Source organism: Drosophila persimilis, unplaced genomic scaffold, assembly GCF_003286085.1.
Source record: "Drosophila persimilis strain 14011-0111.01,24,50 unplaced genomic scaffold, DperRS2 tig00000002-arrow-pilon, whole genome shotgun sequence".
Lineage (NCBI taxonomy): Eukaryota > Metazoa > Arthropoda > Insecta > Diptera > Drosophilidae > Drosophila > Drosophila persimilis.
Genome location: NW_020825289.1, coordinates 15887706 through 15900398, shown reverse-complemented (window position 1 = coordinate 15900398; position 12693 = coordinate 15887706). Strand labels below are relative to the sequence as shown.

At 43.3% G+C, this 12693-nt stretch overlaps 2 protein-coding genes across 2 annotated transcripts; one reads left to right on the top strand and one right to left on the bottom strand.

Annotated features, from left to right (window-relative positions):
- Positions 1-405: 405 nt before the first annotated feature.
- On the bottom strand, positions 406-846 carry LOC6592719. Its single transcript, XM_002018050.2, has 2 exons — positions 640-846; positions 406-581 (listed from the first exon to the last, which is right to left on the bottom strand). Exons 1-2 carry the CDS (start codon positions 763-765, stop codon positions 456-458), a joined length of 252 nt encoding a protein of 83 aa, XP_002018086.1. The 5' UTR covers positions 766-846; the 3' UTR covers positions 406-455.
- A 5530-nt stretch (positions 847-6376) lies between these two features.
- LOC6592720 (lysyl oxidase homolog 3B) lies at positions 6377-8241 on the top strand. Its single transcript, XM_002018051.2, has 4 exons — positions 6377-6592; positions 6643-7582; positions 7645-7802; positions 7858-8241. Exons 1-4 carry the CDS (start codon positions 6412-6414, stop codon positions 8073-8075), a joined length of 1497 nt encoding a protein of 498 aa, XP_002018087.1. The 5' UTR covers positions 6377-6411; the 3' UTR covers positions 8076-8241.
- The last annotated feature ends 4452 nt before the right edge of the window (positions 8242-12693 follow it).

Sequence of the window (12693 nt, the reverse complement as noted above, 5' to 3'; positions counted from 1 at the left end):
GGGCTTCGACTGCCAACACACATGAGACCCCCTGACGCAGGACAAGCTGCTGCCAATAATTGCCATACCCTTTCTTAAGGGTATAGGAAAGGCACCAAAAATTATGTTCATCCTCGAGCGCAGTGCAAATGTACGGCGTCTAAAATTGGCTTTTGTGGTAAAAACATTTTGTTGTACCGACGGTTTCTCGTCCTCCTCTGGCCAGGCTCAAATTTGCTGCAATTGAGCGGAGTTTTGTGTTGTTTTATTTGATTTTTTGCACTCTTGTTGGGGCCGCCGCAGGTTAGAAAAGTTTATTGGGGCGTAAAATTGTTTGATTGAATATTAGTGTGCGGCTTTGCTTTCGATGCCCAATCGAGGATTTTGCGAGTACGTGTATCGTACGAGTATAGAAGGGAAACGAAAAAATAAAACAAAAAATTTATTGGTAACTTTTGACAGGCGGTAAGCGATCCTCAGGCCAGACCCGTAATACGCAGAGTTTTGGCCACCGTATTGACAAAACGCAATATGCTGAGTAGGCCATACACCAGAATTTTCTCAATAACATGCAGCCCAAACTGTGCTATATTCGCAGCTGGCTGCAGAATTATTAGAGAATGATTATTAGCAAGCTTCGAATAGAAGTACAATTCTCACCTCAAGAAACGTCATGATCAAACTAATAGAACGTTCGGCGAGGATCACGGTCAGGCTCAGACAGATAATCAGCCCCAGTATGGTGACCAGGGTCAGAGCTTCCACTAGTCGCACTGCAACGGCCATTATGTGGAAGGGGCTTGGGTCCGCACTCGCACCGCCAAGTTTCAAAGATTCTGATTTTCAAATATTATTTTTTGCAGAAAATTTTCAAATAAATTTTTTAAGTAAACAAAATTTGACTGAGTACCTATCATGACGGAAAAACCTAGGGATCATCTCAAGCGAAAATTCGTGCTGGTGAAGGAGAAAGCACTAGAATGGAAAGCAGCAGAACGGAAAGCATGGAATAATGTTTATGAAAACCATATATATATAAACATCCCAAAAAATACCAGAAGCTCAAAGTGAAGGTCTTGACGCACTCAATCATCGTAAGAGATTGATGTGAGAGCTTAGCCCAGGGAATGCCCTATGAATTATCATAATTATTATCCTAATATATTCCACCATAAAATTAAGGTAAATCCCTCCCATTTTACTCTATGTCGATTCTTTTTAGATATCTCTTTTGTTACAGTTTTGAGCTCCATCAGTCATTATAGTTTTTCAATCATTTAAGCTCTATGTATTTTTTCCACACGCGACATTTTCCAATTACGCTATGCAAATGCAATTTGTCTGGACTGCAATTTAGGTTCCGTACCTACCAGCTTTCCTTTTTATTGGTTGGCTGATGGCTGATGGGTGTTGTCTGTGCCGCTATAGATTGCTCTGAATTATGGCACTAAATGGCTAGACATGCTACATAATTCATTTAGTCTGCACAGGGACAAATTCCATGATATGGAACATGTGGCTGTGTCTCTTTACTCTTGCAAACTCATCGCACCATTGTTCACTGGATTTATTTATTATTTTACTGGAGTATATTATGATATGGCAAATTCAATTAGCAGCCCACAAAGTGGTTGAACATCCAGCAACTGGGGCAAAAAATTAATTGATTTCCATGGGCATACAATATTCATATAGTCTTTTATTGACTATTCTGCTGGTTCTATGAAGATATTTTCCTGTTTTCTTTTGATTTTGCCTGCTTGCTTTTTGAGCTTTGACTTCATAAAAATCCCAAAATCAATATTTGCACACGTTGTCTGGAAAGACAGACAGCAGCATAAGCGAAAACTTTTTGTCGCAAATCCCCCACAGAGAGCTGGCCGTCTCTGTCCCCGGGGCATGCCCCAGCCTAAGTCAGGGGTAAGCCCAAAGACGAAATTAAAATAAAATGGAATAAACTCAAATAAAATACAATGTAGCTATCGCTACTTCTTAAATATATGACTGGCAATATTTACAATGCCTCATATTGGATATTTATTGTTATGTGAGGACTGTGAGTGCGGAAGAAGATTTTATAGGAGAATGGCTCCACTTTACACTGGATGGTTTTCTTTATTCTCTGGTACTCATAGAAGGTGAATAGATCCAGAAATACATACCCACTTCTGTATGTTTATTGCATTCCCAATGTTAGATCTACATAAATTGTTATGTGTATATCCTGTTGCCATACCCTAAGTCCACTAAGTAGAGTCCTCAAACCAGACACAAAATCGCACACTTTCCTTCAAGCTACAGAGTATCGTGAGTGGTGAATAAAAATCATTCCTACCCAGCTTGCAAACATCAGTATCCAGCGATGCAAGAAAAAAGAATGAAGGAAACAGAAATTGAAGACCGGAAAAGCCACCTGTTATCCGTACACAATATGTCGAATACATATTCGAAATGATGCGATGCTGAGTGCATGCCCCGAATGCCATTGAATTGCGATAAACTGTCGCCAGCTTGCCAGGAAGTTCAATCGTATCTGAACGCTTCAGTAAATCAGAAATAAGAATACCGGCATTTGGGGTAGAACTTTTTAAAAACTGATGGTCAAGGGATGACTCTTTAAAGACGATATGTACATCTATTGAGATTGTTTCCCCTAATTTCCCACATTAGTAAGCTTTTTTATGTGTTTAAACTTGAGGGTTACTAGACAGCAATAATTTCTAATTCGCCGAATGAAATTTTCTTCTTTTAACCAGCGAAAGCTCATTATAATTCCAAACGTGAAACGGACGAACCATTTTCCCAATGTCCCATCCCTGCCCATCCACAGTGTCCGCTCCGTGGAGACTTGTGTGTCCCTGTCTCTCAGTGGGATTTATTCCTTTGATTTCATTATTATTTTTATTGCTTCGTCGTACTTTTGCCTGTCCGACTGACTGAATTTCGAACCATCGCATTTTAATTTTATTATTTTGGTTTCGTGCCAGCTCCTCTGAACAAATTCCATTGAAATTCGCATAAAAAAGGGGTATTAAAGGCAGGGCATTCACTGATTGTGAACCATAGAAAAATATGGTTTCTTTTTCTACTTTGTGGAGAATAAAATATATATTTTTTTGGCACATTTTCAAGGCAGAGCCACAGATACACGCCCTCCACTTGCCACATTTTTATACAACTTTTGTTTTATTTCTCTTTTTGCATTCTTCGCCTTCTTATTAAGAATTAATAATCATTTTTTGTATCCAAAGCTAGCTACAAATTTGGCATTTTGTATTTTTTTATGATTTCTTTTCGCAGATGGGAGGCCTTGCCGCTCGTGAATCATGGTTATGCCGGCTATAATTTAGTTTTAATAGCATTTTCTGTGACATTTATGCTGTCAGCGCGTCATCCAATTTTATTAATGTCCCAATGAGCTCCGCTACATACTTATGATAGGACTGTATGATATCATTATGAAGAGATTTAATGCCATCGCTTGTCGTTGCTTGTCTTTGGGCTAAATGAAGTTATGGGCTTCTGTTTGCAATCGAGTGTAATACGAGTAGCTTTCGAGAGAGCTTGGGTTTGTTTTTGTAACGTGCCTTGAAAGGACTTTTAAGAGTACTTGAGAAAAGGCATTGTTTCTTTGAACTGATTCTTTATAAATTCTGACTCAGTACATCGTCATGGAATCCTATCCAGCTCAAACTCAAATTGCAATGGAGTTCTGTCCTGAAGACATATGTACATCGCTTTGGGGCTTAGTTACCAGTTTTTTTTTAGAAGGCATACTCCACCTTCTACAGCTGTAATCTGTTGAGCCCTGTTCTCGCTCTGTTAATGGCCCTGCTTACCCATTATGTTCCAAGTCGTTTGTACCATGTTAACACTCAGTTAATGGGTTCGCCTTTCCACTGCTATCCTCCATTGCATTTTCCATTTTCCACGTCCAGTGTCCCATCGTCGTTTTAATGAGGCAGCCACAAGGCAGAACTGCGAAACGTGAACCTAATCATCTCGGGCTCACTTAAGTAATAAAGCAATTTACCGCCTTTCAATATCCTTTAACCACTTTTTATCCGTTCTTAGGCTCTTTCCTCCCTGTGCCCCCGCCCCATTACGGGGATCCCTTGAGGGTGGGCAACTCCCACACAAATTATTTTCCTGCTGGTTTCCACTTTGTCCTCTTTTTGCGCTACTTTTCCTTCGTTTTATTGTAGGTCCAAAGAGGAGGCTGCTGTCGTTGTCGCCGTTTTTCCGACTTGGCCAGCAGCACACGTTGCCATTTTTATGTCTCAGGAGGAGAGCCAGCAGTGCAGGGAGTGGATCTGGAGGAGCCTCAGCGCAGGGAGTGGATCTGGGGGAGCCGCAGCGCAGGGACTGGATCTGGAAAGGGCAGATTGGTTCGTCGCCTGTGGCGTTGCCAGACCAGTTTGATTTTAGTGTTCGGATGTGGCTCTTCTCCGCCTCCGCCTGCCCCTCCTGATGCTGCTTCTGGTGTGTAATGATTTTATTACACGATTTTCTATCGAATTTTATTACCTTTGTGCATGACGTTGCGCCAGGATTGCGGCATGTCCTTACTGCCCGTGCAGCCCTTGCGGCCACCCAAATGGAATTTACGCACTCATAAAGTTTTCCCCCCTCTCGTGAATTGTGTGGGAATATGTCCGGTCAAACGTTAGAGTCCTATCTGTTTCCCCCTTCCGGTCATCATAATTCAATATCATAAAACGTTTATCCAATTAATTTCCCCGGCTAATATTTATGATCCGTTCGTGCGGGCATTCGAAGAGATATTTACATAGCTGGTGAGTATTGTGGGTTATAGTGCATATATGTATGGCTGGTTATTTATTAATATGTAGTTATGGATATTCATGCATTTTTGTGGAATATTTCTAGCTGCTAGTTGGTTGTATTAAAAGAGCTTACAATTCTATTACCTAAGTGAATAATTAATAGTTCAATAGACTAAGCCTTTAAGATTAAGTTCTATGGCACTCCTTTTCCCATATCCATGCCACACTTTTGTTCTGCCTGACAACGAACTGTCATTCATCCGTCAGAGATACATGATTAGAGAATTGTTCCGTTCTATGATCCACATTGATCTTGAAAATCTATCCAGCAAATGTATGGAAACCACGCTTCAATGGGTTTCAGTTCTCTATCTGGCATTCTATCTGCTTTGAGCTTCCTCTATCTCACTCTCTGCAGCTGCCGCTGACCTAAACGAGATAGATTTCCAATTACGACTGGGCTGCTGGCACTTTTGCTAATGAGGCACCCGTACACATTGCCCCCAGCCCTCTACATGCAACGATCCGCACCAAAACGGGGTAAACCTCATTACCGCTTGGCGTGGCTTCGCTTTTATTGTATTGAGTATCTCCCAGTGTTCCATGTGTTTTCCGCTTGTTGTTTGCTGTTGTTTCAGTGTCAAGTTCATGTTGGCCAAGTTGCATGCAATGTTTCAAATGGCCGCATGCCAAAAGTAATGGACTTCACTCCCCCCGCTGGCTCACTGTGGATTCCGATGGATGGTTGGATGATGACGATGACTTTGCCATTCAAAACACACAACAGATTCATATGTGGGTCGTGTTCAGTCACTAAATTATGGCGTCGGTTTCCATGTTTTCATTTTCATTCTCATTCTCATTATTTTTATTTGGATTTTGAATTTTGCAATGCAATGGTTTTATGGCGGGAAAGGTCTGGTTGGAGGTGGAGGTTAAGGGTTCAAACAAAGCTCTCATTAAATGCTGGTAATGTCTGTGAGAAATATATTTAATAGTGCTTTATTGTTGGTATCTCGTGTTTTATGATACATGGGCTTCTGCTTCCTTTTCGAATTTGTTTATGGAGCAATATTTGCAAGGTCTTGGGCCAATACACTGAGAAAAATTTCATTTAAGGAAATTCGAAAAATACTTGGAGGCTTTATTCAATATAAAAGATGTAACTAATTTATGCCTCTGAAAATATTTCATCATGTTTTCTCCTCCGTCTCTGTACATTTTTCTCAGTGCGCTCAGATTTGGTTCCATTGGCAGCTCTCCCCGTTGAAAGATCCCCCAAAGAGTGCGTCAATGTCAGAGTTGCCTCAAAATGTTGTCTGGAAAACTCATTAAGTGACATGCATATGTGCTACGTGCGGAAAATAGATTCCGATTCAGCTTTGGATTTGGATCGGCTCTCGATCTGCGCCCTCGTCAGTCGCTGACGTCAGATGAGCGAGCTTCTGAACCGTATCTCTAGCTACCTAACAGCCCACCTACCTACCTATCTATCTATCTATCTATCTTTGTATCTATGGAGCTGGCAAGTTCATAGTTAAATGATTCTGTTCGCCGTTCAAATGTTCAATCCGCGTTCAGTTCTCGAGCGAACGTCGAGGCGGTTGAATGTGCGCAAGGATCGCATCTTGGTTTCAGCTTCATAATGGTTCCTAGACTCTGGTACGTGTCTGTACTTTGGTGTCACCTGGCTGCAGGCATAGTGCAGCATCGTTCCTTGGAGGATGCACGCCTGGAGCGGCAGAGGCTGGTGCACAAGTACATCAAAGCCCTCAACAAGGAGGAGGGAGCCATTCGATTAGTCGGCGGAGACAATGAATACGAAGGTGAGAGCTGATCAGAGAAGGCTTCTCATAGACTCACGCCTATCTTTCAGGCAACATTGAGGTGCTGCACAATGGAAAGTGGGGCGCAATCTGCGACGATGAGTGGGATGCCACCGAGGGACACATTGTGTGCCGGCAGCTGGGCTTTCCCGGAATGAGGCGGTACACGCACAGCGGCTACTTCGGTCCCGCCCGGCGTCGCTTCTGGATGGACAATCTCTTCTGTGAGGGCCACGAACAGGAGCTGGTCGAGTGCCACTTCGAGGGATGGGGCGAGAACGACTGCGAGCCGGGAGAGGCAGCGGGAGTGGAATGCGATCCCCCGGAAGATGCACTGATACCAGAGCCCCTCCTCAGGAACGAGGATATACCCAAGTTCCCCATTCACTCGCGCTCCCGCTTGTACGTTCAACTGCGGGGCGGTAGAGAGCGGAACGAGGGCCGCGTGGAGGTGAGACTGGATGGCGGACGCTGGGGCAGCATCTGTGCCGACGGTTGGGGCCTCCTCGAGGCGAACGTCGTTTGTCGCCAGCTGGGCCTCGGCTACGCACGGGAGGCTTTCCAGACGGACTATTTCGGGGGCTCCAACGTCTCCCGGCCCGTCCTCAGTGGTAGCGAGTGCTACGGCAACGAAACGGAGCTGGCCGACTGCCTACACCATGATCCGATCCGAGGAGTCGTCAGCTGCCACGGGAGCAGGCAGCATGTGGCGGCCGTGATCTGCGATTACTCCTCGCCCGATCTGGTGATCGACTACCTGGAGATTGAGCAGACGGCGCATCTGGAGGATCGACCCATGCTGCTGATGCAGTGCGCCATGGAGGAAAACTGCGTGGCCAGCGAAGCCTATCAGATACAGCGCGACGATCCCCACTGGCGGTATCGCACAAGGAGGCTCCTGAAGTTCACTGCGGCCGCCATCAATGCGGGCAATGCGGACTTCCGCCCCTTCAAGGAGAAGAGTCAGTGGGAGTGGCACATGTGCCACATGTGAGTAGATTACTGTTCTCTCCGTTGAACACTCAAGAGCACTCTCATTTCTCTCTTACCAGGCACTTTCACAGCATGGAAGTGTTTGCCACCTTTGACATCTTCGATTTGAGCGGTCGGAAGGTCGCTCAGGGCCACAAGGCATCGTTCTGTCTGGAGGACAGCACCTGCCTACCTGGAGTCTCCAAGAAGTACAATTGCGCCAACTATGGAGACCAGGGTGAGAGGAAAACCATTCATCCGCTAAGGTTGCTTTTCTACAGCTTATTTCTTAGGCATCTCCATCAACTGCTCCGATGTGTACCTCTATAATCTGGACTGCCAATGGGTGGACGTTACGGACCTGAGTCCTGGCTCGTACATCCTTAAAATAGCCATCAATCCGGAGTTCAAGGTGTCGGAGATGAGCTTCGACAACAATGCTGCCATCTGCGATCTGATTTACACGGAAAACTATGCGAGAGTTCAGAACTGCCAGCTGGCGAGACCCTAAGGGGTTGTAGGGGAAATCGGGAAATGGAAGATGGACTGCAATCAAATCAAATTGTGCCAAATATTACTATTAACCAAAGGGAGGTTGTACATTTTTCTACATATTACTATCTTTATCTTAATCTATATATCTCTATTTGAAATTAAAAGTGCACATTTCTAAGGTCTTTCGCTTGAACTTGAAAATCAGTGGTGTGAAAACGTGTCGCAGACATTGAGACATTGGGATTTTCAAAGTCAGCGAACCATTCATCAAGTGTCAATCGTCGAGTCTGCGTCCGAGTTAAGCTATCAGTGTCGCCTCGGGGCGTTGTAAGGGTGTTGAAGTGGAACTAAAAGTGATACTAAAGGAACTTGACTGAAAAAGAGAGGAAGGAATGCTTCCAACTTTGGTTAAGACACTTTAGGTACCAGGAAATCGGTTTAGGATATAATAAGAGAGGAATATATATCTAACAGGAATTTCTTTTCTAAATCTTGAATTCTTCATCTTCTAAAATACATTCTAATTTGTCTCAGTCAGCATTTGGTTATTGATTGCTCCGCTCCTATTGGAACGGACTCTGGCACCTCATCAATAAGTAAGATAGAAATCAACCGAAGTCCCCTTGCCACCCTAAACTTAAACCCTTTTTGCCCCACTTAACCCGCAAAACGAAATGAGTCAAAAATGTAAATAGATTCCCATCGAGAACGTAGTTGCAAAAGCAAACCCAAGATGGGACTAGGAAGACGCTCCCTAAGACGCTTGTTCTGATTGATTGATTGCGGGTGAAGAAAGCTCTTAACTTTGTACATTGAATAACCCCGAAAATTTAATTAACATAAGCGGTTTAGGTAGAGTCTTCGCAGAGGGATGGCACTGGGGTTGTCTTGGGCTCGTGGCAAAACAAAAAGCTTTTAATTTGTATTTCGTTTTGAGATTAACAAATCAATCAAAGTACGAAAGCAACCTACAACCTCAACGCTCCTTCAAAGAGGTGTTGGACTGGAACTGGGCAATAACTTTAAGCTCTCACTGTGGCCAGAGAACGCACTCAACTATCAGAAAATCAGTCAAAGTCCAAAGGAAATAAATGATAACTGGAGATAGAAGTGGAAGTGGTAATAGAAGTGAGAGAAAGCAGTCAAGTGTTGGAGCATCCATTGGGTTATCAGACACGTGCGCAGACACTCACACATGACCCCCCCCAAATCCTTAGGGGGTGGTGCAAGAAGAGGCGACAAACGAGCATATAAATAATTGAAATGTTGCCTCTGCCATGTGACTCCCTCTCCCTCTATCTCGTCCTCTACCTCTATCCCTCTGGCCGCTTATACTTTCGCAAAGTTGCAGCCCTTCTGGAGTTCTGGAGTGGGTGGTGGCTTTGGTAGGTGGTGTTGCAGATGACCCTAAGTCCATGGCATTAAGCAATCAAACGTTTGATTTTCATTTATCGTGTAATCAAGCGGAAAAATAGCTTCGTGACCAAAGTGACTCATCATCATCATCCATCGTCCTACTCCTCGTTTCCTGTCATATGTGAGTGGTTGTGTGTCCTGTGCTACTGTGTGTGTGTGTGTGTGTGTATCCACTTATGGCGGGTGTGGATGACATTACGACCATTTGACTGCTTCACATGCACCATCCATCATCAAGCATTGGGCAGTGCTGCGAAAAATCACTTTGATAAGAGGATTTTTCAAGGCAATTTCAAATTTTTGCCATGATTTCTATGTGTATAGGATCAGGGATTCCTCTGTTTAATGGGCATTCCGCGGATACCAATTAAACCATCCATATACACTCATTTCCCCGACTTACATCTTTCGTTTCGTTTCATCGGAAATCATTTTACTCTCTGCAGCAGGCGGCCTCAAATTAATTGTAATTAAAAATTAAAATGAATTTAACATTTTTAATTATGCAATTAGCATTTCATAATAATTAAAACAAATGTTTGCCTCGTTGCGCCTCCCCCGAACACACAAAAGCACTGCCCAAACGCACTGCCCCACAATTAATTAAACAAAATCAACCTGGCTCTCTCACTTGTTCCTGTCGTTCTCTGTAGCCAAGTGTAGTTCAGGTCAGGGGTTTTTCAGCCGACCAGGTTCCTTTGTTGCAGATAGAACAGACAAAATACGAAAATCAAATAGCCAATAAATTTCACGAAGTTACACAGAAAATACAACATTTTTGTCTCAATATTGCCAACAATGAAATTGTTTCAAGTTTCATTCAAATACAATTTCATGCACTTCAACCTTCAGCAATTTCCACTCAAATTAATTCTACTCCCCCTCTTAGTGGTCAATACCTAGACCGTATTTACATAAATTTTAAAATGACTATAAAAAGTGTCATAAAACTGAATATGGAAAGCTAAGTAAATGCAGGGTCCTGTAGCTACATATTTGAGTGTGTGTGAGTTTGTCCGAGTGTGTGCTCCTTAAACGCTGCACTTTGGCCAACACCAATTTCATTTGTCGTCAATTGTGGCTGTCGCTGGGGCTAAAAGTGCACTGCGTCCCGAGAGCAGAGTCCGAGCTTCCATCGATTCTCGATTGTTGTCCAGGAACGGCACATATGTACACATGTGTGTCACTGGGTCCACTCTGCGACCCCCACTTTCCTCCCGTACACTACAATTGGTATGTCGTTTTAGTGAAATTGCAGAAAATTGTTTTCCGTTTCGTTTCGTTTCATTTGATTTTCAGTTCGGGTCTTTCATTGGAAATGTGCTTTTAAAATTTATTGCAGTCACAAGCACAAAATTAACTGCCTATGGTACTGGTATGTTGTACACAGGACGAGGCACCCGGGAGAAGTGGAGCAAGTGGGCCATAGAGACACAGAAGTCAGACAGCGTGTGGCCCAGAAGGAGGTGCTGACAATTGAAATAACAATTTGCTGGAAATGAATTGACTTTCGGTTCGGCCGGATTTTCATTGGATCAACATTTCGTAAACATTTTCCAGGCTCAGACGGTATGGAGATGGGGAAACCGCCTTTTGAAGTGAAAGTAAAGCAATTTTGCGGGGCAGCAGCATTCGTGTCTGTGTAAGCTTAAAATTCCACAAATGACTCTTCATCAGGGGTAATCCCCGGCAGTCCCATCATTAGCATCTAATTCGTATGTCATTCTGACATTCCCTTATCAAATCCTTTATCAGAAGGCTGGGGGAAGACTTTCCGCCTCTGATTCCTAGCCGTTGGGCATGTTTCCTTCCTTGAGTCTTGATTACACAGCAGCACCCAAGATATCCGACTCGCTTGACAGATTTCAAACCATCCACGCACCCACCCACATACGTTGACTTATCCCCAAGAGGCTCGGGAGTCTATAGTCGACTTTCCGATACCTAGAAATATACGATACTACACATTTTCGAGAATATTTCAAACTTTTAATGTATTTTATATGGAATTATTTAATCAGAAAATCACACAAGATACCCTCTTTTCCGCTCATGTATGAATAGATTTTACATTCACTTTCAGGAATCCGATATGCCCCAATTGAAATACTGGATGTTAAAATTCGCAGAAATTTGAAATGCTGAAACCAACAAAGGAGAGGAATCACATTCACCTTTCGCAGTTTCCTACCCACCTCCCACTTCCCACCAAGGCAAACAACACCGCAGGGACCCTTCATGTATCAAAAATCAACAGCTAGAGAAATGGGGAAAAAAAGTGGAGGCTAGCAAGAGCGAGAGCAGTGATACGCACATGTGACAGAAGATAAACATGAGAAGAAACATTTTAAATTCAACAACAAAAAATTGGCAGAGCTTTTGAGTAAGGGAGTGAGTGCAAACACACATACATATGTACATATGTGTGTATGCTAGGAAAGGAAAAAAGTTTCATGCTGGCGACATTTAAACGCGGCAGAGAGGAGGCGATAAGAATGCAAATGAAACGACAGCAGAGCAGTCCGCACAGGCAGCGACAGCGCAGTCAGCAGATGCAAGGGAAGAATATTCAAGGCAGTGAAAGAAGAGAGAATGAGCGAAACCAAGAAATACCACAAGTCATATTTATACAAGGTACTGAGCAGCTACAAAAATTGGCAACTATTACAAAATTAGCAATTACAAGTCTTTGTCTTAAGCTCACCTTGTTTTGACATACTTTGGGCTGGAACTGCTGAGCAACACCTTTTCTTTGTAACACCTTGATTGTATCCACAGGCATCAATAGCAAAGCGACAAGGCCAACAGTTGCCGCCGATGAGTGGAAGCGATCTTAATTGCAGTTCAAAGAGGCAGAGAGCAGAGAAAAAGCCTCAACAAAAAACAGCATGAGAAGAAAGAACATACGAATCGGAAGGCGAAAAATGGAAATTGAGATATAAAAAGGCAAATAAAAAACGGCAGAGATTCCGCCCACGGCAAATTTATTACTCTGGTTAAAGTAAGCTTGAACTTGCACGAAAGAGATTAAGGGAAAGCAAATAATTAGAGACAAAAAGAAAAATCTCCTGTATAGGGTGACATCTCTAACCGCTGTAATCGGCCTAACCTTTACCAATGGGGAGGGGCTCTCTTCAAACCCGCATAAAAAAGACATCAAAAGTCAACCGCTAAAACGGATAGCAGATACAAATCCATCCGTATACAAGTTAGGCCCG

Excerpts from the sequence above, each read along its gene's own strand:
- LOC6592719 (XM_002018050.2), bottom strand. The coding sequence starts at position 765 with ATGGCCGTTGCAGTGCGACTAGTGGAAGCTCTGACCCTGGTCACCATA. Across the intron at positions 582-639 it reads TGATCATGACGTTTCTTGAG|CCAGCTGCGAATATAGCACA; the intron begins GTGAGAATTGTA and ends ATAATTCTGCAG.
- LOC6592720 (XM_002018051.2), top strand. The coding sequence starts at position 6,412 with ATGGTTCCTAGACTCTGGTACGTGTCTGTACTTTGGTGTCACCTGGCT. Across the intron at positions 6,593-6,642 it reads CGGAGACAATGAATACGAAG|GCAACATTGAGGTGCTGCAC; the intron begins GTGAGAGCTGAT and ends CCTATCTTTCAG. Across the intron at positions 7,583-7,644 it reads GAGTGGCACATGTGCCACAT|GCACTTTCACAGCATGGAAG; the intron begins GTGAGTAGATTA and ends CTCTCTTACCAG.